Raw genomic sequence first — 24,873 nt, forward strand, 5'->3', positions numbered from 1 at the left:
ATCTGCGAGCGAAACAATGGCCGGCGTTTTAAGTTGGTTTTCTTTGTTGTCGCCACTGCAACAACTATACTGCAGCTGAAAAGCAGCTCTAACAACGGAGACACTGTAAAAAGCACTGCTTTTTGGTTTTGCGTTTGGAAAAAGTGGTGTTTAGAGAAGGGAATTGCGAAGGAGATCGAAAATTACGAGCCAACCTAGCTTAACACTTAACACTGGAGCGATTCTACGCCGAAATTAAAAACAAACATGATTAAACCTCGCAAACGACGATTGCATTTAATCGAAAGTGATTCGGACACAGACTGAAAAATTCTTTGAACTGTTTAGCCGGACTTTGAACTTTTTTGCGCCCCTTTTTGCGTCTTAAAGATGTGAAAATATCATTGTATATCATTGTTTTGATCGTACGCAATTGTTTTGACCGAGTGCACAATGTCACTTGAAGGTTTGAATAAATTATTTTTGCACTTGATGCGCGCGCTTTGCTTCTGCATAATTATGATGAGCTATCTCGTATTTTTTCATGTATATCATTAACACGTAATCACATGATTTTTTTCGCGGAATTAATAAGCACTTGCTAATTTTTTCAAAGACCACAAAATTGCACCCGCTGTACGGGCTACTGCAATTTAGTGGTGCTTATTCATTCCAAATTGCACTCGAAATCACGTGATCAGCTCTAAAAAAAAAACACAGCTCTTAATTGTGGAGAAACGTTGACCTGAACACTTTGCAATTCTTTCATCAACCTGACAGAGTGGTGCAAGGCAAGTGACGTGTCAACGGCTGATTGCCGATATAAAACACACGTAAAAAAATACCGCAGTTCCATACGTGTGTAATTACAGCTCTCTGTGGTCTGAAATTCCTTATAAAACACAGCAATTTATGTAAGAGAGCAGTTTATAATCATCCGGTAACAATCTGATAGCATGTAATGAACAAAAAACGAAAGAATTGATTACCCAAACCCATTTTATTGCATGTGCTAAATTGGCGTGAATTAGCAATTGAAAAACAACCATGCAAGTTGTGTTCAACACAAAGCATTTATACCATTTAGAGTGTGCAGAGGCTCAAGGGATAGAAAGTGGTGCCATCTCCGACAACCAAATGAGCGCCTCTTCCCAATGGAGTCACAAAGAAAGTGCTCATTATGGTAGACTTCACGTAAAAGAAACACAGCACAACGCAGGGGGCTGGGTGGCTCTCACAGATGATGAAAACCAGTGGCTGCAGATTGATCTGAATAATCGATACATTAAAATAACAAGGGTTGCAACACAAGGACGAAACATCCGTTATTGGCATTGTAGTGTAACCAAGTACCATCTGACTTATAGCAACGACGGAATAAATTTCTACTTTTATAAAGAGCGCGGACATAACGAGGCCAAGGTTTGATAATTATCCGAAATAACTTGTTCTTCGTTTTCCATAAAATTCATACAAACTGGGGATATTGTTAAGAAATACCGTGTGGGAGGAAAACCACTTCGCTAAGCGACCAGTTTCTAGAATACAGAATTCAACGTAGATCAGGTTAAAACACTACAATTCTCCAAGGAATAAGCCCTTAAAATACCGTTGTTCAAGTCCCAAAGCCTGTTGCTGTAGGAGATCAAAAGGTTAAGTGGGTCTCATGAAAATTACATTGGATGAGTTTTGAAGAGTTTGAAGAGTTGAAGTGGCCGCCACTTCCATTAAAAATAATTTGGGCGTCATAAACCAGTTGGGGGTGATTTAGTTTGAAGGACATGGTTAGGGGCTTATTTTTGTCTTGCAGAAGTTATCTTTAGTCAGTTTAACAAGTAAATGCAAACCGATCAACACGAAGGTTTAAGGGCGGTGTGTTGTGATGAAATGTTATCAGTACATACTATTTTCTGGGGATGGTGGAAAGCAGTTTCAGGGCTGACAAGAAAAACGACATGAAAACTTATCGAAGGAATAGGGTAAATACTCTTATTAAAGCTGATGTTCTAAAAAAAAAAAAAATGCCTGTGGAAATAACCCCTTGTCTCATGAGATTTAATTTCCAACTCTCTCTCTAGAATTTTTCTGGCAATACAGACCAAGACACCGTTGTGTATCATGACCTTTCCCCACCAATCAGGGCAAGATACATTCGTTTCCAACCCACAAGTTGGATTGGTGGGGTATCTATGCGAGTAGAGTTGTATGGCTGTTTAGGTGAAGTTCAATTTTGAATTGCTAATAAGAGTTCTTGGGTCGTTCAACAAATGATTTGCAGTTCGCTTATCTTTTATCCTTTATGCGAAAGATATCGTGCACTATTATTTCATTTTGCCTTCTTGAATATCTGAACCTCTTAAAAAGGTTATAGCATTTTCCATTTTACGCTCATGGTCTTGTTGGCGTTAAATAATAAGCTTCCCTTTAATTCACAAGACTCTAACAAAAAATCTCCATTTTTCTTACAAGAGTCCTTGCCTAGTCCTACAACATATTCAAATTCTTGTTCAAATAGTTATATTTTCTTCCTTGACGTTAACATCCTCATTCGAAACTAATACAATTCCCTCTAATTTTGTTTTCGTCCCCGTTTTAACTTTCTTATAGTAAGGAAGATAGTTGCGGATTTAATCTCAATTATAACTTTTTGTTTATGTTCTTGAAATATAAAGAATGTCAAGACCCCCTTGGTATAGAAAACGGTGCCATTTCTGACGGACAAATTAGTGCCTCTTCAGAACTGAATGCAGATCATGCGTCGACTAAGGGCAGACTAATATTAAGCGAGGGAACTTGGTTGCCTCTGAAAGAAGATTGCGACCAGTGGCTCCAGATCGATTTGCGAAATAACGATATCATCGTGAAACGAGTTGCCACACAAGGAATGAATGCTTCGCCTAAGTGGGTTACCAGCTACAATTTACAGTATGGCTATAAAAAAAATTACCTGCAATATTACATGGAACAAGGGACAACAAGAAAGGTCTATAACAATATTAGCAGGGCTGCCTTTCCGTAGAGGAAACTAGCTTTCATAAAGAAATCTTTAGACTGTGCTAGGAAAACCCTAGATTTTCTTTTTTTTCACATTTTTCCAAGTCAATTAGTGTTGAGAAATGTGTCGAAATCATGAAAAAAAAAATGTTCACCTAATGGAGGAAAATCAGAGTTGTGCTGTCAATTGCATGAGGAAATATTTGATTCTAATTAACCATCAATCTAATTGTTGCACTTTTATCGCCCTAAGAAAATGAAAAATTTATTCCTCTTTTCATTGTTCGTTTGCTTTTCTGTTTTGTTTTGTTTGTTTTTTCTCCATTTATCAAGGTCTTTGCTGGGAATTATGACCAGAAGACAATCGTTTATCATGACCTGAACCCACCTATCGTAGGACGTTACATCCGATTTCGTCCAGTTAACTGGCAGGAGGGAATAGCAATGAGGGTGGAGCTGTTCGGTTGTTCAGGTAACCTTAAGTGAGATTCAGATGGGAGGCTTCAATCTTCCATTAACTGATTGAAGGTCTCCTTGTATTAAGCCACGGAAGCTTGATAGCAAGTTGAAGACATGGATTCATGGGTTTTCCTTTCCATGGGTTGTCAGGAAAACGTAAATGGTGCAGCAAATGCCAGAATGTTACAAACAGCTGTCTATCCCTATAGCGAAACACACAGATAAGCCAAAAGATTGCACTGGAAAGTTAGTTCGACAGACAGACAAATAGACAGTTAAATAGGAGAAGGAGTCAAACACGTACGAACTCATATAAAGCAGGACTCATAATTATCATGAAATGGCGCAAAGTAACAATACTATGGGCTCATTCAATGGTGCTTGTCTGCAGGGATTCTCAGGAGATGATGTTAATTGATTTGGTGTAATACACAAATTGACCTGACTTCCCAGCTATAACTATCGATGAAAATGAAATACACAATTTTATACATTACGCCCTATTTATAACGTTAATTTTAATCGAGGCTTAGTGCAAGGTATGTCTTTATTATGACTGGAATCACACAATATAATATAGCAATGAACATGGATAATAGAGAGAGATATATCGTATTGATAAAGTGTGGCGTCCTTTTAGACATAAATTAAATCCTTCAGTAGGTAGCAGTCTATAGTTGCTGATGTTGTATTTAGATAAATTACAATCTGCAAAATACCAAGCTAACTCGTTAATTACGTTTCTTGCAGCCGCCAAAATCCCAGAAGCAAAAGCCATTTTTCCTTTGAACAGTTTCTTTGAAACAAGGGAGATCACTAATAAACAACCCCAAGGCATTCGTGGAGATGTATCCTTAGCGATAGGTCCGAATGGCGACATAGCTGGCTCTTATCGATTCTCTGGGCATGCGAACAGCTACATCGAGTTCCCAAACGATGGGGGATTAGACTTGAAACACTCAATCACATTGCTATGTTGGTTGTATCCTGAAAATACACACGACGGGGCTTTATTCAATTACAAATCAAGGGGTGCCTGGGCCGTTCACTTTTGGATAGGCCCAAATGGAATTATTTACGTTCATTTCAGAAACAGAGATTACTTAAATACATGGGGTTCGTTATCGACCAATCAGCCTTTGGCAACGCACAAATGGCATTATATTGGTGCTTCTTACGACTATATAACTGGAATGGAAAGTGTATGGGTTAATGGAGTGAGAGTAGTAGAGAGGAATATCGGGGCCGGCATAACGCTGGGTACACAGGATAACGTCAGAGTTGGTGTCAAAGCAGACGATCCCCGTCATTTGACAGCCAGAATTGCTGCCATGCAGTTTTATGACTTAGCCTTAACGGCAGAGCAAATAAATAGAGTGAAACATCTCGGCTTAGGTAAAGATGAATATAACGAGTCATACTAAGAACAGCTGTGTGTGGCATGCAATTATGCTTACGTGTGTCCAGTGTATTCGAAATGGTCAGTTAGTTTTCTAAACTTTTTATTTTATTAATGATTTATTAATGAATTCATTTGAAAGCTCGTTGAATATTTGCATGCATACTCAGGCATCTGTACATGTTAAATTTACATGCAATCTTTATTCTCTTTTCTCACACATTTCAAGTAAATATTTTAAAGTGTATTAAATGTCCATATTGAAATCTGCACGAGCCTGTTGATGGTAATTATACTCGAGGATGGGATATGACTTTGTTCCCATAATTACTATTTCTACTCAGATGAAGATGAATGCCAGGATCATAAACACAACTGTGACGTGAACGCTCAGTGTAACAACACGTTTGGCTCATATAACTGCACTTGTCTCAATGGGTACTCAGGAGATGGCGTGAGCTGTCTAGGTACGTACTACTCATTGAAATGTGTATTATCACGTGAAGATAAAAGTACATGACCGTGCGTCTCGTGTTGTGGGTCATCTAGTGGATTTTCTGTCCACATGATGCAAAACGAGAGAAATGTTATTAAAAATATACGGTGACTAAGGCTACTTTAATAAATTTTTTACGTTGCCTTTTCTAAATTCCAACAAGGAGCACCAGGGAAAGTTCGCTGTTTTGAAGTTTGATAGCTAAAGAAGTCTGTTTTAACTGAACTGTTTCTGCCATAGAGCGGGTATATTTTACCTTTATAGCCACCGGTGTCTTAAACGCTTCATGCGTTTTTTTTTTACCCCCAGCTATTTTTTTCTTTCGTTTAGATATCGACGAATGTACTACAAATGTGCACAACTGCGACTCATTGGCTGTTTGTAACAACACTGTTGGATCTTTTTATTGTACATGCATTGCAGGGTATGAAGGAAACGGTACAGCTTGTGTAGGTGAGAGATGTTTCTATGTTCTCTATGGTAATGCACTGCTAGGTTTAAGGACGCGATTTTTTATGAGTTGAAAGCAACTGATAAAGAGTTTCATTGGTGAAACCTGAAACAATGAAACTACTCGAAATTTCTGCTCGTTTCTATGATTCTATAGATATCGACGAATGTGCAATATCAGCTCATAACTGTCATGGAGTTGCTTACTGTTTTAACACTCCGGGATCATTCAGCTGTGAGTGCCGAAAAAGCTACATTGGTGATGGGATATCATGTGAGCCCTTTGGTAAGAATGATGTCAAATTACAGTGAAAGAATATCTAGCTGATAATTTGTTATTACCATCAGTTTTTGTCTGTGAACCTCTGGACACGAGGTACTACATAAAAAGGCACGATTTTATCTCAACCTTGAAAATTTATCGCTATTTCATATTGTTAACATTGACGTAAAACATGAGTGAATTCATTAGGAACTAAACCCATCTTACAAACGTTTGTTTTTCTTTGAGGGGGAAAAATGATGCAAAAATTCCGTTCACTATATTATCCGCAGGAGATTTCTCAGTGACCATTAGAAACAGTTCAAAAGACAAGTATCAGGCCACACCTGTGCAGCGCTCAGTCAAAAGTGTCCGAGAAGCCCTGATACATGGTCTAAATAAAGATTTAAGTGTATTGAAAAGTACCTTTGAATGGAGCGTGGTTAGCGAAATGGAGTTAGCTGCCTCGGAGTCAGCATTAGGAACTATAGTTAGTCAAGGGACGACGGAATGGACGATAAACAAACGATCCTTACCTGCTGGTATCTATCAAGTCAAATTCAATGCTACACTCGCAGTTGGAGATCCAGCATCCCCAAAAATTCTCAACGCCTTTGATTATGGCTTCATCGAGGTTATTGCGGCTCCCTTGCGAGCCATTCTTGATGGAGGAAGCAGTGTAAGGTGGGGGTCCAAGCAAAACGTCACTGTGAATGGCTCTTTAAGTTACGACGCAGACATTGGCCCTGGAATACAAACCGGGCTCAATTTCAGTTGGTCCTGTCGCAGTGACACTTCTGTAAGCAACACTTGCTTCGATTCTTTTCTAAACGAAGGAGACTTAAACCGTACAATCATAACTGTTGATCCAAGTAAACTTGAAATCGACAGGACCTTCTTCCTACAGCTGAATGTGACTAAGGATGTGAGAAGTTCCTCTGCTGAAATGTCCTTTACGATAGCCGCTGGAGAGGTTCCTCAGGTGACCCTTAGGTAATTTTTATGTAGTGTAAACTGTAAATTAGAGAAAATGTTGTACTCAGTGAATTGGAAAAGAAAAAGCTCTTGTAAAAAAAAAGAGTCTAAAAAAAGTTGGTGCTAATTTATCTGAACAACGCTTCCTAGAAGTAAACGTGCTTAAACTGGGAGGAGAGACCCTAAGAAAGGTACGCAGCGTTTAAAATAAGAGAAGTAGAGTGCCTTTAACATTCAAGTAAGTATTTTACTCTGCAGTTTCGCTTAATCGGTATCTAGCTGTAGAACTCCACAAAGACTAGTCTTGCCTTAATAAAACCACCCCGAAGCTAACATTGACTTGCTCTTCTAAAGACGAGCAGGTGGTGGTTTGAAAGGGCAATTCGCCAATCGACTAAAGCTGTGTTTTCACTTTTGAAAGTGAAGGAGATCTGGTAATTAAGCCCTATTTGCTTGTATTTGATTTTGCAGCTTTTCGTATGTTGTTCATTCTTTTCTATTTTTTTCCATAGATGCTTCATAGATTGTGGCGCAATAGTGTCTGCTTCAAGCAAGCTCCGGGTGACATCAGAGTGTCTTAATTCTCCTTGCAATGGATCTGTCTACGAATGGCGTCTGTCCATGCTAAACGGGTCAGACAGTTGGGAAAATATACCTATTTTACCCAACATGACTTCAACAGCTGTAAATTCTACCAATATGATAATCAAGAAAAATTCATTGCAATCCAAATCAAAGTATAATCTAACATTATTAGTAACATCTTTGAAAGGAGCATACGGGCTTTCTGTGCTCCTCTTTGAAACCGCTGGAGAGCCGCATAATGGTTACTGCGCGCCATCGGTTTCTGAAGGCGTCTCACTGGAAACTGAGTTTACTTTTAAGTGCTTCGATTGGCAGGATACGAGCCTACCACTGACATATGAATTTGCACTTGGAGAGGAGCCTATATCTTATGGCACGTCACCCTCGTCTGTCTCGACAGTGTTACCTGCGGGATCGCCGAACGAAGATTTCCACCAACAAGTCACTATTGTTATTAAGAATGCGGTTGGAGTATCCGTTGTAGAGAAATTACTCATCAAGGTACTGCAATTGATTAAGGGGAAGTTTTTGAATAAAATAACTATTTACGCGATTCATAAAAACGTCACTTGAAATCTTTGCATTTTCCAATTCGATTTTTTAACGCTGTTTACAAACTCCTTCAAAACGGTAAATTTTTTTCTGTGGGCTCGCTAACCTTTTTTCATCCAGTTCTATCTCATCGGCACTTGGATCCAGTAATGGCTAAAAGTTAAACTCAAACGCCAAAAAGATATTCCAGTTACGAAAATATTACGATATATCTCACTTATCCCTTGCAGGTAAGGCCATCATCTGGCCTTGATCCATGTGCTTCATCACCAGACGAAGTTGCAATCAAGTTAAAAGGTTTTGTAGTCGGGGAAGGTAACAAGCTAGATGAATATCTCAACAAGGGTGAACTCAGCCAAGCTGTTCAACTTGGTATATCCGTTTTCAAGTCTGCAAATGAAAAAACTGAATGTGGACAAGAATTGGACCCTAACGACATAGCTTTGGTAAGTTAATGAAATTGTTCAAATACAACACTTAAACTTTCGGAATTAAGTTTTATGTTTTCTCTTAGAACACGTAGCCATTCCGATTTTCGTTCATTTATTTCCTAAGGCACACTTAAAATATGTGCAATTATTCGTTTTATGATAAAGTTCGAACATAACGCGCGCTGTCATTGGCTGAGAGAGCGTGCTCTATCAGAGTACAAAGTAAAGAGCTCTGCTTAGGCTGACACGCCGTCACACCATCTGCCAAATTGTCTATGTCCGACCATTTCTCGGACTTTTCTCTAGCTATTTTTTTTCGTGAATTGAAGGTGAAATTTCGGAGCAAGCGAGCCGGCGAGTAATAATAGGAGATAAAAACAAAGGTTTGTAAAAATGCCAAGTGCCGTAATTTACGTTATTATAACATAAGCAGAGAAGAAAATTCTCAAAGAGAAAACGAATGAGACAGTCCGAGTATTTAAGTTTTTCATGCTCAGTTAGATTGTAAGCTTACGGACGGTAATAAAAACCAAACACGTCAACACTCGCATAGTATAGAAAGTTTCCTGTTAAAAACAAAACAGAACAATGCAAGAATGATGAAAAATATAGCCTTACTGTCATAACGGTTAAAAGTCATACTGAGCATAACGGTGTCTGAGTGACTGCGACCATGCTGAGGTCTATCGCGGGTAGCTCATAGCGGCGATCTCCGGTCATCGCAATGAAGCAAACCTCAAAAATTACATCAGCCGCCCTTCGAGTGAATAATTAAGAGCTTGCTATGATATCCAGTTCCGATCCGTTGAGTAGATGCGTTAAGTGGAAGGCCACATCAATCACAACAGCCGAGTTTCACGGCGCTGTCATCCAGTGGAATCCTCATGTTCCAGTGAATTCAGCTGTCGTTGAATGGTAAAACACACCAGCCTTTAGTAGTTTGTTTTCTACTTGACATGTCAAAAAAATTGCATATTTTTATGAGCAACAGTTCGGCCGGATTTCACTGAACATTTAACTTACAGTTTCTGTACTAGTGTTACGAAAAATTGTCTAAGTTAAGTCTTAGAACATTCTATAGAACAGTCTAGAACCCGAAGTCATCTGGACGTGACCTTCTGGTAAAAAGAAAATTCTGGAACGTTCTATTTCTTACGTAGTTATTCAAATTTAGAAACCGTGTTAATCTACTAAATTTAGTTCTTTAGAGAAGTTTCTAGATCCTTGTACTTTATTTATATAAGAGCGACAGTTTCATCGACACTGAGAGAAAATTGCGAAGAAGCTTAGTGCTGTAAAGACGAGAAGTCAGCTACGTGGAAATAAACCAGTTTGTTGCTGTTACCGACGATCCTGAGTTTTGTCTAGGAACAACCCTGCTCTACATCGACACTCGTAACAACTAGAGACTAAAAAACTTCAAGCAAAAGTGTTAAATTCGACTTACCGATCTATTTAAGGTTGTAAACTATTTCATATTGTGAACTTTGATGGTTTAATATTTTTGACAGCTTTTGTCTTTTTTAAACATCATTTGAACCATCCTAACACGGATTCTGATGGCTTAATTAGGAGGTAGGAGTATACAGTATGCTGACGACTCTATTTTCGCTCTGGAAATGAAGTTTGCTTTTAAAATTGAAAGAAATGCGTGGGGAGTTTTAACGGATTTTTCATCATGAAAAAATAGAAAAGTCTTCACGGTGGTCTGTTCTGTTCTAAAGCAATTAAGATGTGGCCAGAGCACTCAAGAAGTGGAGAGAAACACTCAATTAAAACTCATATTTCTCCTTATACCTCTTTCGTGCTCTAGCCGCTTTCTGCGAGCTTTACAACAGAACAGAGCACAATCAAAGCCTTTTCGATTTGTTAATGATGCGCGCCATTTCTTTTTGTTGCTAGATTTCCAACACATTGATATCGAAGTTTACAGCTATAACACCAGAGAATCTTGAAATGTCTCGCTCAATTATGTCTGTAGTAGGCTTGGCCATGGGAGTGGAGGCAGACGGTGGCGGTAATAGCAACAACAACAATATGGTATGCCAATTTTTTTTTTCTTTAAATCAACATAAATTCAACTTTAAACCCAAAGATGAGAACCATTAGTGACAGATTGTCTCTAGAACACGATGCATCTGATCGAAAATATATGAAATATTTTTATCTGTAACGGATTTAAGCAACAAGCTTATCCTCCCAGGCGAATCGTAAGAAATGAAATCTCTATTATTTTTCAGTAACTCATAATTGGTATTTTAAAAACATACATGCATTTGAATTTTGCGAATGTTCTAAATTATCTAATCCACCAATCTTTCTGTACAATTTTAATTTCAGTGAGTCATATGACGGATTGGTGTTATTCTCCCTAGGAATTAACGATGCAATTGACTGATAGTACAGCTAATATGATGATTTCCACCCTTAATGATCCGGAGGAGCCTTTCACACCGGAGTTAGAACAAACAGCTACAAGTGTTACAGGCTGCCTCACAAATGTTCTTAAGTCTGCTGCAGGCTCAAGTCAGGACGACACAGACTCGGCGGTAACCCCACCCTCTCCAGAGGTAAAGATCACAACTACAGTTACAAGTACGACTACCACGGAGATCAGTCCTTTCTGCATACATTTCTTTATTGGAATTTCGTTTTCGCCATCAATTCAGGATAAATTAATTCTAGGCAATAAGGTTTACATTAAGCGAACAAAACGGCGAGACTAATGAAGGCAGCGAAGAAGAATTGTGAACTAAGATTTATGAGGTCTAATAAAGTGGAAAAGTCATCGGATTAACTACGTCATCAGGTGACCGAACATCATTCTTTGACTTTCCTTTCAGTTCGTGAAGAAGGCCTCCGAAAAACTGAGCAACATGAGTGATGCATTTTTTGGCCGCTTGGTTCCATCAGAAGATCTGGTCCTAAAAACTCCAAACTTGGCAATTTCGCTGAAAAAGGTCACAGCTAGTGATGCAAAAGGACTCAGCATGGGAGATGGACCAAGTAAATTCAAGCTCCCGAGCAGCCTTGGAAATATTGGTGGTGGAGAGATAAATGCAAAGGTATAATGCCATTCTTATCCGAATTCACTTGAGAATGATTCGAGTCATCGCTGCCTTAATTTGTAATTACGCTTTCTTGTCTCCACGTCTACTTAATTAATATGATAAAATGACAAAATCTGTTTACACCAATTTTATGTATGCGAGCAAATCTTCTGGAGTTAACCTTCTTCAGTAAAATTACTAACACCAAATCGTGTTCTCTTTCAGATGCAAGCTGTTGATTTTAATCCTTTCACTTGGGACAATAGCAGCAAGAAAATCAAATCACGCGTCACGAGTCTTGAGCTTAAAAGCAATAACGCGGAAAAGATAAATGTTTCAAACCTTGACAATGACATTGAGATCTTGATTCCCATTTCAAGTCCACCTCAAAACTCCACCAACGGGACACAACATAACTTTCTGAAGCCAAATGAAATCTCAGTTCGAAGTTATTACGCAGAACTAGCCAATGTTCCTGTATCTCTTAAGTTGGGTATGGCCAAAGCAGGATTACAAATCAGTCTGTTCATAAAATTTGGAAAAAGACCGACGATAAATGACTTTGACCACAATTTTACAATGACGTTTACATCAACATGTAACAACCAAACAGATGCTAATGCAACTTGCCCTATCAGAGATAGCTCGGTTACAGTGATCCCTTTTAAGCCAGGCTTCCTCTATGCGGGCTTATTGTTTAAAAGCCCTAAGAATGAAAGTCAACATTCCAGACAAAGGAGATCCTGTTTTGGAAATCGTCGCGAAAGACGGTCATGTGTGGGCGTTAAAGATCCACCTCCAAAAGGATTTCTTAGCTCTGTGATTCCGAAATATGATCCAGACACAGACGCTAACTACACTTTGACCATCACCCAGTCGAGTTGTTTGTATTGGTCAGAGGACACAGAAAAGTGGACCGCGGAAGGTTGCCGGGTAAAAATAAATTATTGCATAAATTTTCTGCTGTTAAGTAAGCTTTACCGAGTAAAATCCCCATGCAATTGTCATTGCTGCCTCCCTTCAATGACGATAGCAACCGATTAGTCATTCTTAACATATCTATGGGAGGGATTTTTTTGGTATGAACATTTCAGATTTAACATTTGGATGCCAATTAGCTATAAACTTAGCGTTAAAACTATTAATCAACTTGTTTGCTTTTTTGTCTTCTCTTTTGTGGCCAATGGGTCTCAGGATTCATTACTAAAGCAATTTACCAATTCAGCTCGGGATTAAAGTTTGCTAATTTAATTAAGATCGCGCTTGAGTTTAATTTTAAAACAATAATTTACAAAAGTCGAGGTGGATAATTGTTTTAATATATATCAAACAGATACAAAAAAAGTAGTCTGATACTTTCATTATACCAAATAATGGTAGGAAAACGAACTCTTGACTCGCGCTTTTGCATCATCGACTGCTCGAAGATGAATAGTACTTGCTATTGACATTCGAAATAGCTAATTAACGCACACAAAAACTGCTAAACCTTGTGTGCTATGCGCTAAAGCACAGTATAATGTTCAATTCTTTCGCTAAATTGATTCCTTTTCTTTTTGCTAAAGGTAAGCCAAGACTCGAACACCACCCATCTGAAATGTCTCTGCAATCATTTAACATCTTTTGGTGGAAACTTCATCCAAGCACCAAACCCAATTGACTTCGAAAAAGTTTTTACTGAGTTTTCAAACCTTGCTGAAAGTGGCAATATCTCAGTACTTGTGACAATTGCCTGTTGTTTGCTTCTGTATCTCGTTGTCTTAATCTTTGCAAGGAGGGCCGACAAGAGAGATGCAGACAAGGTAATCATATCTTAACCTGCAAGACGTGTAATTTGAATTATTTTGATCTCTGAATGTTGTTGTTGCTCTTTTTTTTAGATTTGCCCACCTAAATTGATACCGCTTGTGAAGGAAGGAGCCTATTATTACGATATGGTTATAAGCACCGGCGTTTGGAAACATTCAGCAACAACAGCTAACATAACCATCAGTATAAAGGGCGAAAATTATGAGCAGAATCAAATTCCATTGAGGGATAAAGAGGAGAGGAGCGAGCTTTTTGAACGTGGGAGTATCAACGGCTTTGTGCTCGTGTTGAAAGAATCCATCGGCCCTATAAAAGAAATTACTTTGGATCACGATAATTCGGGTGATAATCCATCTTGGTTTGTAGAAACCGTAGTTATCCAAGACCGTCAGACCGAAGAAAGGTGGGTTTTCCCCATAAATAGATGGCTTGCGTTGGAAAAAGACGACGGCCAAATAGAGGTTACTGTGGACAGCAAATCTTACTCTGCCTTCTCCGCTCAGGTTCGTTCGCGCTTTGCCAGAAAAATTGCCGACAGTCACTTGTGGATGTCAGTGTTTGGAAAAGCATGTAGCAGTACCTTCACACGTGTGCAAAGAGCTTCATGTTGCCTTTCAGTTCTGTTTAGTGCAATGATAGCAAATGCCATGTTCTATAACATTGGTGGTGAATCCGATGGTGCGATACAAGTTGGGCCTTTTAAGTTTTCTTGGAAACAGATAGTCATCGGAGTACAAAGTGGCATTATCATTGCACCAATAAACATAATAATTGCCTTCCTGTTTAAGTCTAGTAGACGGAAGAAGAAAAGGAGTGAAAAATACCAAGTAACAGACGAGGCCCAACGACTTTTGGATGAAATAACGGATACCGGTTGTTTGCTTCCCAATTTTTTTGTTTATATGGGCTGGTTTCTTTGCTTCTGTACGACAATGGCAGCAGCAACATTTACGCTGTTTTACAGCCTAATGTGGGGAAAGGAAACCTCTGAGCAGTGGCTTGCTTCTATTCTAATTTCCAATGGACAAGATATTTTCGTTGTGCAGCCCACGAAGGTTATGTTAGCCGTCATCGTCATTTCCTTTCTCCTGACAAGAAAGAACAAAGGCAAATGCGAAGAAGAAGAAGAGACTGCTACCGATCCACGCGCAATTGAGATAGATTTTTCCTGCGATGATCCCAAACAGCGCTTTAAGAAATATCAGCGGGAAAAGATGAGGGAGAGATCTAAAAAAGAAGCGCAGTTGACAAGTATGACAAGAGACATTATTCTGCATTTAATATTTGTGTTTCTTCTGGCGATCGTATCTTATGGAAACAAGAACGGAAATCGTTTTCTGATGACCACCGAGACGAGAAATCGATTCAATAAGTTTAATCTGGTAAGATTATGTTTCTCGATGAATAAAAATGATTTTTGTCCGCAGTTGTAAAATATTTGACAGTATTCAAAAGTTATTTCGCCTGCCAATCGATCCTTATATCAGTGAAAGATTACAGACTGGTGGTTGTTTAAAAGAGAAATAGGTATTAAAGTCCGTCGCAATACCACAACTAGCGATAGCAAGTGAGCAGGCTAATTTATGCAGGTTTCTGGTGAATATAAATAATGACTTTTACCTTTGCAAAAAGGTAATAGCGATGTCACTATGGATTTCATATTTAAGTTTGCTTTTGAGTGAGATAGGCGTTTGAATTTTTTTATTTATTCATTTGTTATTCATTGTTTGCTATTTGCATTAAAGATTGGCGGCGAGTCTCTTTCCCCCTCTCGCTTTGTTCCTGTCTTTTGATTTATTCCTTTACCTTTCCTTGTTCGTTTGTTTAATAATCATGCCATCATGCGAGTTACACATTCTATCTTCTTGACGGGTCCTTGGATAATTTTTAATTGATTAATTAATTAATTAATTAATCTTAATTAATTAATTTATCATTCTTTATTCTAGGTAAAGGATGCGCACATATTAGAGGCATGGTTAAGGAACGAATTCATATCAAACATTTATAATCAAGCGTGGTACAACGGACTTGAAGAGGAAAACGATGTGTATATCGGGAACAAGATGTCGGTATTAGTGGGAATGCCCTGGTTGCGACAGCTCAGAATTAAAAAAAGTAAACTTAGTTCAGAATATATCATTTTCTTAAACAAACAGGTTATCACAAAGACAATTTCTACAGTGGCGATAGACAATGGAGATTCTAAATTGGTGGGAAAAATATCCCTAATATACAATTGCAAAATGCTTGTTGAAATAGGAAAATGTCATAGTGACTTAATTAATTCGAATAACTATAAGTGCTTGTCTAGTGATCTGGAAATCAAAAGGCTCGTAACTTACACACTAAATTATACAACTATACTACTACAGACTCTAGAAAATAAGGCATAGGCATAAAAGAACATGTACTTCTTTGTTGATACATTTCAACTCGCTACTCATGACTTGACTCAAAAGCATTTTTAGAACCACAGATTTTTAACCCGATATCAAGAAACTTCATTGGCGTGTTTTTTTTTTCTTCTGCCAGCATTTTTCTCCTTCTCTCTTTCTTTTTATCATCATTTATCAAAAGTGATTTATTCCAATTTTTTTTTTGATTTGAAGAATCCTGCAGATCACTCTCTAAAATGATAGCAGATTGTTATGACGACTATTCTCCAGAAAATGAGGACACAACTTTGCTAAGCCTTCCAGGTTGGATACCTCTATCCCTCAATACTTCGTGGCCTAATGCTCTCCAAATTTGCCCAAAGCCTTGGCGGTATCAATCAGCAGCAGAACTTCGCAACGATCCCATTCTAGCGTCTTACAACTCTTATGAAGGGGGTGGTTATGCAGCAGTCATGGGATACGATGAAAGCACTGCACAAGGCGTCCTCAATGAGACTATTACTAATGGATGGCTTGATCGCCAAACTCGAGCTGTAATTCTAGAGTTTGCTGTTTTCAATGTCAATACAAACTTGATTAGCGTTGCCACATACTTTTACGAGGCCTTAGCTACTGGTGCAGCCTACACTACAAGGAGAATTGAAACACTGGAGTTGTACAGCACTGAGTCAGGAGCTTTGATGTTTTTCTTAATTGGCCAGTTTCTGTTCATGGCGATGGTTCTCTTCTACTTCATAGTTATGTTAGCTCACCTTTATCAACAACGTTTAGGTTTCTTCAAGTCTGTTTGGAATATGGTGGATTTCTTTATGATAATTTTCTCTGTAGCCTCTGTAGCATTTTACATGATCAGAGCTAAAAGCGTTTTAAACACTATCAAATCTATTCAAGCCAATCCATATGAAATCGTGCATTTCCACACAGCCTTGAATTGGCTTAACCTGGAAAATGCGTCCATTGCTGTCGCTGTTTTCTTGGTGACAGTCAAGCTTCTGAATCTGATTCGTTTTAACCCACACGTAATATATTTGTTTTCATCTTTTCGCCAATCTATAGGCTATCAACTCTCGTATGTGCTCTTTTTTCTGATCGTGTTTAATGCATTTGTTATAACAGGTATGCAGTTTTTCGGTGGTGTAGTATTAGAATATTCCAGTTATCTCGATGCAGTCATGTCTCAATTCGAATTCCTGTTAGGAAAAGCAGTCCCAATGGACGCTCTTCGAAGGGACAGACCCTTCATTGGTCCGACGTTTGCATTTTTGTTTTGTATATCCACAAATATATTTCTTATGAATATGCTTGTTTCTGTCCTCAACGAATCATACGGTGACGCAAAATCAAACGCAGAGGAAAATGCAAAAGAGCTTGAAATGGCACGTTTTATTGAGGAGCGTTTAATGGACATTTTCCACGAGGGAAGTAATCGGACTGAGTTTAAGTTGTTTTGTGATGAGACAATATTTGTCAACATGTGCCTTTCTGAAGTAGAGCCATTTTGTTTGAATTCTGAAAGTATTATCCAATGTACAGAGGAACGAATGTTAAAAGCTGAAAAACGACTAATTTTTCTCACTCGACGAACAGAGTACATGGAGGCTGATTATTTGAAAGAGGAGAATGACTTAACTTACCTTTTATTAGTAATGATAAATCCTTCGGTGCGTGATTCGGAAAAGAAATCAAAATATGATCTCTGAGTGCAGAGATGTTTTACTGTATAATTTAGCTAAGTTTTCTTGCACTGAAATTATATCTGGCTTTTCTACCAAGCGTAGATATTATTGAATGTTTATTTTTAGATAAGTGTATCTTATAAGTAAGTAATTTAGTGTTAACAACTGGGTTGAAAACGTAAATTAGCCACCGTAAAGAGTAAAAAAGCTGACGTTTCGAGCGTTAGCCCTTCGTCAGAGCGATTAGAGGAATTGTGGGTTGTGTGTGGATTTATATATAGAAAGTGGAGCTACGCCATTGGTGGGAATATGGTGACGAGAAAACAGGAATAAATTAGTTGAATGAAAAGCGCTCGTTGATTCCGTGGGGATTAAGGGTGCCGATTTGAAATATAAATTTTTGTTCTAGTGTTTTACGGCTTTCCGAACTGCCTAGATGTAAGGAAAGGCCGCAAACTGCCATATGCTGTTTAGAATGATAAGGAAGATTAAAGTGTCTAGCGACTGGCTTGGATGCGTCCTTGTCATTTATTCCACATCGCGAAGGTGTCCTCGGAATCGGCCACCCAGTCGTCTTCCTGTCTCGCCGATGTATAACTTATTGCAATAAGTGCAAGTTATGCAGTAAATAACATTGGCGGAGGTACACGTAAAGTGATCAATGATCTTAATGGATCTTTTGGGTCCCGATATTTTCTCTACGTTATGAATGAAAGGACAAGTTTTGCATCGTGAGCGAGCGCATTTAAAAGTTCCAGATTGGTCGTTGGTTTGAAATGAACTCCTGACTAAAAAGTTGCCTATGTTTTTGTCACGTTTGAATGAAATAAGTGGGGGTTGCGAAAAGATAGTACCAGTCTCTGAATCGTTTTGGAGTAATTTAAAATTTTTAAGAATGATAGATTTAATTTCATTTCACCCTCACAACCACGCAGTTAAATCTATCATTCTTAAAAATTTTAAATTACTCCAAAACGATTCAGAGACTGGCACTATCTTTTCGCAACCCCCACTTATTTCATTCAAACGTGACAAAAACATAGGCAACTTTTTAGTCAGGAGTTCATTTCAAACCAACGACCAATCTGGAACTTTTAAATGCGCTCGCTCACGATGCAAAACTTGTCCTTTCATTCATAACGTAGAGAAAATATCGGGACCCAAAAGATCCATTAAGATCATTGATCACTTTACGTGTACCTCCGCCAATGTTATTTACTGCATAACTTGCACTTATTGCAATAAGTTATACATCGGCGAGACAGGAAGACGACTGGGTGACCGATTCCGAGGACACCTTCGCGATGTGGAATAAATGACAAGGACGCATCCAAGCCAGTCGCTAGACACTTTAATCTTCCTTATCATTCTAAACAGCATATGGCAGTTTGCGGCCTTTCCTTACATCTAGGCAGTTCGGAAAGCCGTAAAACACTAGAACAAAAATTTATATTTCAAATTGGCACCCTTAATCCCCACGGAATCAACGAGCGCTTTTCATTCAACTAATTTATTCCTGTTTTCTCGTCACCATATTCCCACCAATGGCGTAGCTCCACTTTCTACATATAAATCCACACACAACCCACAATTCCTCTAATCGCTCTGACGAAGGACTAACGCTCGAAACGTCAGCTTTTTTACTCTTTACGGTGGCTAATTTACGTTTTCAACCCAGTTGTTAACACTAAATTACCTGCTATACTCTCCCACCAACGCAGCACCACAGTTTCTTTAGAAACTTACCCCTTTATCTTATAAGTAAGGCGTAATGGAATATTTTTAGCACAAAAGATAGAAAATGTAATAAAAGAAGTTTTGTCATGGTCGGAAGTCATTGTAAATTAAATGTTCAGCTAAGTGTTTGCATGATAAAAGATCTACAATAATATTATGCGCATAAGGTGTCAAAATACTTACAGTGACAAAACATGTGACTATAAGGAAAATGTGTTTTTTAACAGACAGTTTTGTTCTGATTGAGTATTGACTACTGGCCTAAGGTTTCTGATATATGACTTTGATATGTCAGGCAGGCAGTCAAGATTACTCCTGCATTTCGTTAAGATGGTAAAATGGTCTTTGAGGTTCATTGGCTCCATACTGTGTTGAAATAGATGCCGGCGAGGGTAGCATATATACTGCCTGATATATGAGATGATACAGCTACCAAGTTTTTGCAATGTAAACTGAGCCTCCCTGCTCCAAAGGCAAGCTGTTGACACTAAGGTCACTGAGGTGTGACAGGGTACAAACCTGAATACCAATCCTGCAATGTAGGCTATCAACAACATTGAATGAGACAAGCACTTTCAGAGAAAAATACCGGTTGGCCAAGGGGTTACAAGAACCTACCATCTCTACCCTGCTTTTATCACAGAGTAATTTGCAACTCACCCACGCGTATCAACGGTTTTTGTTTTTTTTTGTTTTTGTTTTTTTGCTGGAAATATCGACCAAGACACCGTTGTGTATCATAACCTTTCCTCACCAATAAGGGCAAGATACATCCGTTTCCGACTCTCAAGTTGGATTGGTGGAGTATCTATGCGAGTAGAGTTGTATGGCTGTGTAGGTGAAGTTAAATTTTGAATTGCAGAGAAGAATTCTTGGGTTGTTCAACAAATGATTTGCAATTCGCTTATCTTTTATCCTTTATGTGAAAGATATCGTCCACTATTATTTCATTTTGTCTTCTTGAATATCTGAGCCTCTCAAAAAGGTTATAGCATTTTCCATTTTACGCTTGTGGTCTTGTTGACATTAAATTATAATCTCTCCTATAATTCACAAGACTCTGACCAAAAATCTCCATTTCGCTTACAAGAGTCCTTGCTTAGCCCTACAACAATTTCAAATTCTTGCTCAGATAGTTATATTTTCCTCCTTGACGTTAACATCCTCAGCCGAAAGTAATGCAATTCCCTCTAATTTTGTTTTACGTTTTTTTGTTTTACGGCTATAAAAAAGTTACCTGCAATATTACATGGAACAAGTGACAATAAGAAAGGTCCATGACAATATTAGCAGGGCTGCCTTTCCGTAGAGGAAACTAGCATTAAAAAAGAAATCTTTTTTTTTTTTTTTTTGTGTACATTGTTCCAAGATTATTATTTTTGTGAAAAGTGTCGAAAACATGAAAAATAAATTTCACCTAGTGGAGGAAAATCGGAGTTGTGGTCTATAGTCTTCTACTCTTCCACCCTGGAAGTTGAAAAGTTTCATAACATTAGATTCTCATCACATTTTTTGTTACATTTGAAAGCATAAGAATATGTTAATCATTACAACATGATGAAATCCCCCATTTTAACCCTTTAATTCCCATGAGCGACCAAGACAGAATTATTCCTTACAATATCAAAACAATATCAAACAGACAAGTTATGAGAATAAAGAAAAATATCAGTTAGGGGATTATAAGATGATTCATTTACTAAATCCTCGAAACTAACATCACAAGAACTGTATGTTTCCTATAAGTTTAAAATTTGCTTCACTTGTGCTATATATACGGATTTGTCGTTCTTAATTACTAAATGAAATTCCGAGGGTGTGACTCAATTACCTCAAAAGAGAATATCCAAGCAGGTTACAGAAATGGTTGGCGAATTGTAAAATGTTAATGTGTTGACAAAATTTCCCTAAATTATGGTGCCGATACGAATCTATCATTCATGTTCGCTTATGAAATTCCGAGACTGAACCTCAGTGAATTTAATAGAAAATATCCAGGAACGTTACAGAAATAGGCTCTCAAAAACTGTTCTTGAATTCCAAAACTTTAAACAACAATTATTTACGCTAACCATGAGCTTACTGTAGTGTAACCTTCAAGAATGTTCTAGAATTATAGCTGTGTATAAATAGCATCTGCTGTAATGTTACGGAACTTTCTAGATCCTCATCCGTACCTATAGGAGCCGAGTTTGTAACTAGATGTAGCGAGTAGTTTAGTTGCTGGTATAGCCCGACAGATATCAATAAAGGTGTATGCTGCAGAATACAAGACGTCCACACTTCACTTACCAGCGCCCTTGTGAGGTCAAATTGCCAGAACCCCGTTTAATTGCAAAATGTGATGACTACCAATTTCAGAGATTAATTCTTCAGTTTCCAACATAAGGAAAAAAATATCGTATCGCAAGCATGTTCATCATAACACCTCGAGATGTTGAGCGGAGAGAAAGTAGCTCCATGTTTTGTGAGACAAACCATTTTTTGAAGTTCGGGCAAATCGAGTAGAAAGCATGAAAATATAGCGCTGAAAAGTAAGACAACCAAACAATTAAAATCCCATTTTACCCGTGAGTGTTTTTGCACCTCACATTTGCGGTCCGTAATTTGATTCTTAGATGTTTGACGGGTTCTTAAATGACAATATCGTCAGAATCAAGTTACCGCGTCAGACTTAATGTAAACATGAATATCGTTGATTTAATATCATTTTATTTCAATTTTGGGAAAGGCCATTACTTCGTTCTTAGGGTAAAACAACACATCTTCGGCAAAGCGCGAATTTTTCAAATGAACAGAGTAAATCCTGCGATAATTAACTGAAGAAAAAAAAAAGTAAAAACTTGCGCTCGCCGTTCGCCATCATTTGAAAACTTTCAAGACAAAACAAAATACGTAAGATAACTTCTTTTCCTATGACACCACGACTGCGTTAAACTTTCAAACGAAAGGAGAAGAAACAACTTGAAGAATACGAACACTATGAAATATTATTCGAACGATGAGGGTTTTTAGACGATGAATGCCAGAGTCAATGTTTAACCGAAACGTGATCAGTTGAATTAAAAACTGAAGCTTGTATCAAACGACGATCGGTAAAAAAAAAGTTTGAATTTTTTCTGGGTCTTAGCGTAAGAGAAAACCCAGATAAGACGCGACTTACCTCCTCTTCTTTCGCGGATCCTTTGCAGTTTGCTTCTCTTTGTTGATGACCTCTTTTCAGTCTGTTTTCAGGAGCGACTTTGTAGTTCCTTATCCCGTTGCTCTTCGCTAGATACTCGCTTTTTTACCTATGACCTTTATTGTTCTCTTTCGCATTCCTCTCGCCGTATTCTGCCTATTTTGGCGTCCTTTCTTAAGCGTCTTTTGGCGTCCTTTCTAACTTTCTTACGCGATTTTCTGGACTCGCTTTACGCCGTTTACTTGTTGCTTTTTTTGGTCGCTCTGTCTTTTTACATCCAGCCTATTTTCTTTTAAAACCCTTTCTCCATGAACTTGAATTATAGCAGTTTCCTCCGGTTGACAAAGCTTAAACTCTGCCGGTATTGTTGCCTTACGAGTTGTTTAGAAATTGCAAAATTCTCAGAATTACTGTTCAACTACATCCTGACCAGTTTGATTTCCCGCTCAAAACGCGAGTGGCAAATTACATCTATTAGCTCACGTGAAGCCCTCGTGCAATGCCTAACCGTGTGCCCGCAGTACGCTACGCTGCAGCTCGACGTTCGAGTATGCGCACTTTATCGTCATCTGACGGTGTCTATTGGCGCACACTAATGGGGTATCCAAGTTACGCACGCAATCGCGCCTGCGCATTACCTTCTCCCTCACCCTTCCCTTACGAAATGGCTAAGATAGTGCCCGTGGTACAGTTGGCCGCGCATGCTAGAAGTAGCACCTTATACGGTCGTAAGGTCGTACGGTCGTACGGTCGTACAACCAAATTTTTTCGGCTTGATGGGTTACTACTATTTCGTATAATTATGGGGCTACGCTGGAGCTCTGCTATTACTAATGAATGTGCTGGTCTCTGTCCTCAACGAATCATACGGCGACGCCAGAGCAAACGCAGAGTAATGTGCAGAAGAGCTTGAAATGGCACGTCTTATTGAGCAACGTTCAACAAACATTTTCCACGAAGAAAGTAATTGGACTGAGTTTAAGTTGTTTTGCATGAGACAAAATTCGCCAATGTGTCTTTCTGAAGCATGCAGAGCTTTTCTCTTTGAATTCTGAAAATATCATCTAATGTACAGAGGAACGAGTGCTTAATGTGGAGAAAAGACTGTTTTTGCTTTCAAGACGAACAGAAAACATTCTAAATGATCATTTGAAGGAGGAAAATTACTTTATGGAACTTTTTTATCTGATAGCGAATACCTCTAGTTATTACTCAGACAGACAATCAAGAGTTAAGAACCTAAATGCTGAGAGTTTTCTTTTCCCTCGGTTTTCCTAAATTGAGTTTTGCCCAATATTTATTTGGAAGATTAGAGATAAAAGAAATATATGATAAAAAAAAAGAAACGCACTTGGCTGATTCATGTGGTAGAGAGTCGCACTGCCTTACGGGAAGGTCGAGGGTTCAAGCTCCAGATCAGACAAACACTCAGGGTCGTTAAATAACTGAGGAGAACGCGCTTTTTCTGCCATGACATCGGAAAATGGTTAGACATTCAAGTCTTCTCGGATGAGTATGATAAACCGTAGACTCCGTCTCCTGCATCTCCTCTGTATTGGTTAGCAGGGGACGTTAAAGAATTCCCGCGCTTCTTTGGAAGAGTAGGGAACGTAACTAACGGTGTTGTGGTCTTGGCCTTGTCATCGTTCATACAGCCCCCCATCTAAACTAGTTTTGAGCCGGTAACAAATACATACGTATAAAAGCACTCTAAGAACAAGGTTTGTACGGACAGGTAGTTAAGATGACCTTAAATCAGCTTGATGGAATAAAAAAAAATAAATAAAAAGAGGTTATCAACGTTTCTGTAGGTTAAATTGTAAAGATAGTAAGGGTTAGACTCGGTCATAAAATAAACAAAGAAGTCGATTGGTCTCGTTCCCCACTTCCTCACTCCTGTATCAGTCGGTCTGCACGCTCTGTGCTCGTTGACCTTTGCCGATTCGCACTCTGCTTCTCGTTAATTTACTTTGAGGAACAATAGCAGTTTGACACCTTTTAAGTGTCAAATTGGAGCCACAGTGCACAAAAACACAGCGTGACATAGTCCCTTCATTTGAGGCTATTCAGGCAGAGGCTCGCCAAAATATTAATTTTTGCACAACAATCGAAACGTGAAGATGTAGAACGGCGAAAACTATAATGACCATTTACGAGGAAAAATTGGTTAAGAATAAAAGAACATAAGCAAGAACACAACTAGACAGCATTTATTTCAAGAATTAAAAGCTACATCTTAATAATTCCTTTAAGAAAGGGAGACTCTGTTGATTGAAAAGTGTCAACACAAGCTCCTAATTAACCCCTGCTATCACTATTGTCGGTATAGATCCAAAGTACCTGCGTCTCTAAGAAGTTTATATTTATTCTGTGTTATGTTTCGCAGAAACCGCAAATGCAATATTTTGTTTACACTGGAAGCTCCTGTTTACACCTAAA

At 38.5% G+C, this 24,873-nt stretch overlaps 2 protein-coding genes across 2 annotated transcripts in view; one reads left to right on the plus strand and one right to left on the minus strand.

The window, feature by feature from the left end:
- LOC131787205 (matrilin-4-like) overlaps positions 1-24,873 on the minus strand; it is a 402,738-nt gene that overhangs the window by 119,800 nt on the left and 258,065 nt on the right. The gene's annotated exons all lie outside the window — the stretch shown is intronic.
- On the plus strand, positions 1,117-18,019 carry LOC131787195 (polycystin-1-like protein 2). Its single transcript, XM_066169780.1, has 19 exons — positions 1,117-1,401; positions 2,058-2,196; positions 2,652-2,962; positions 3,307-3,445; positions 4,183-4,827; positions 5,176-5,298; positions 5,658-5,780; positions 5,935-6,063; positions 6,333-7,032; positions 7,527-8,100; positions 8,382-8,597; positions 10,485-10,622; positions 10,958-11,152; positions 11,426-11,647; positions 11,858-12,565; positions 13,198-13,434; positions 13,513-14,823; positions 15,391-15,559; positions 16,054-18,019. Exons 1-19 carry the CDS (start codon positions 1,117-1,119, stop codon positions 17,538-17,540), a joined length of 7,851 nt encoding a protein of 2,616 aa, XP_066025877.1. The 3' UTR covers positions 17,541-18,019.

This window comes from Pocillopora verrucosa, chromosome 7 (genome assembly GCF_036669915.1).
Source record: "Pocillopora verrucosa isolate sample1 chromosome 7, ASM3666991v2, whole genome shotgun sequence".
Lineage (NCBI taxonomy): Eukaryota > Metazoa > Cnidaria > Anthozoa > Scleractinia > Pocilloporidae > Pocillopora > Pocillopora verrucosa.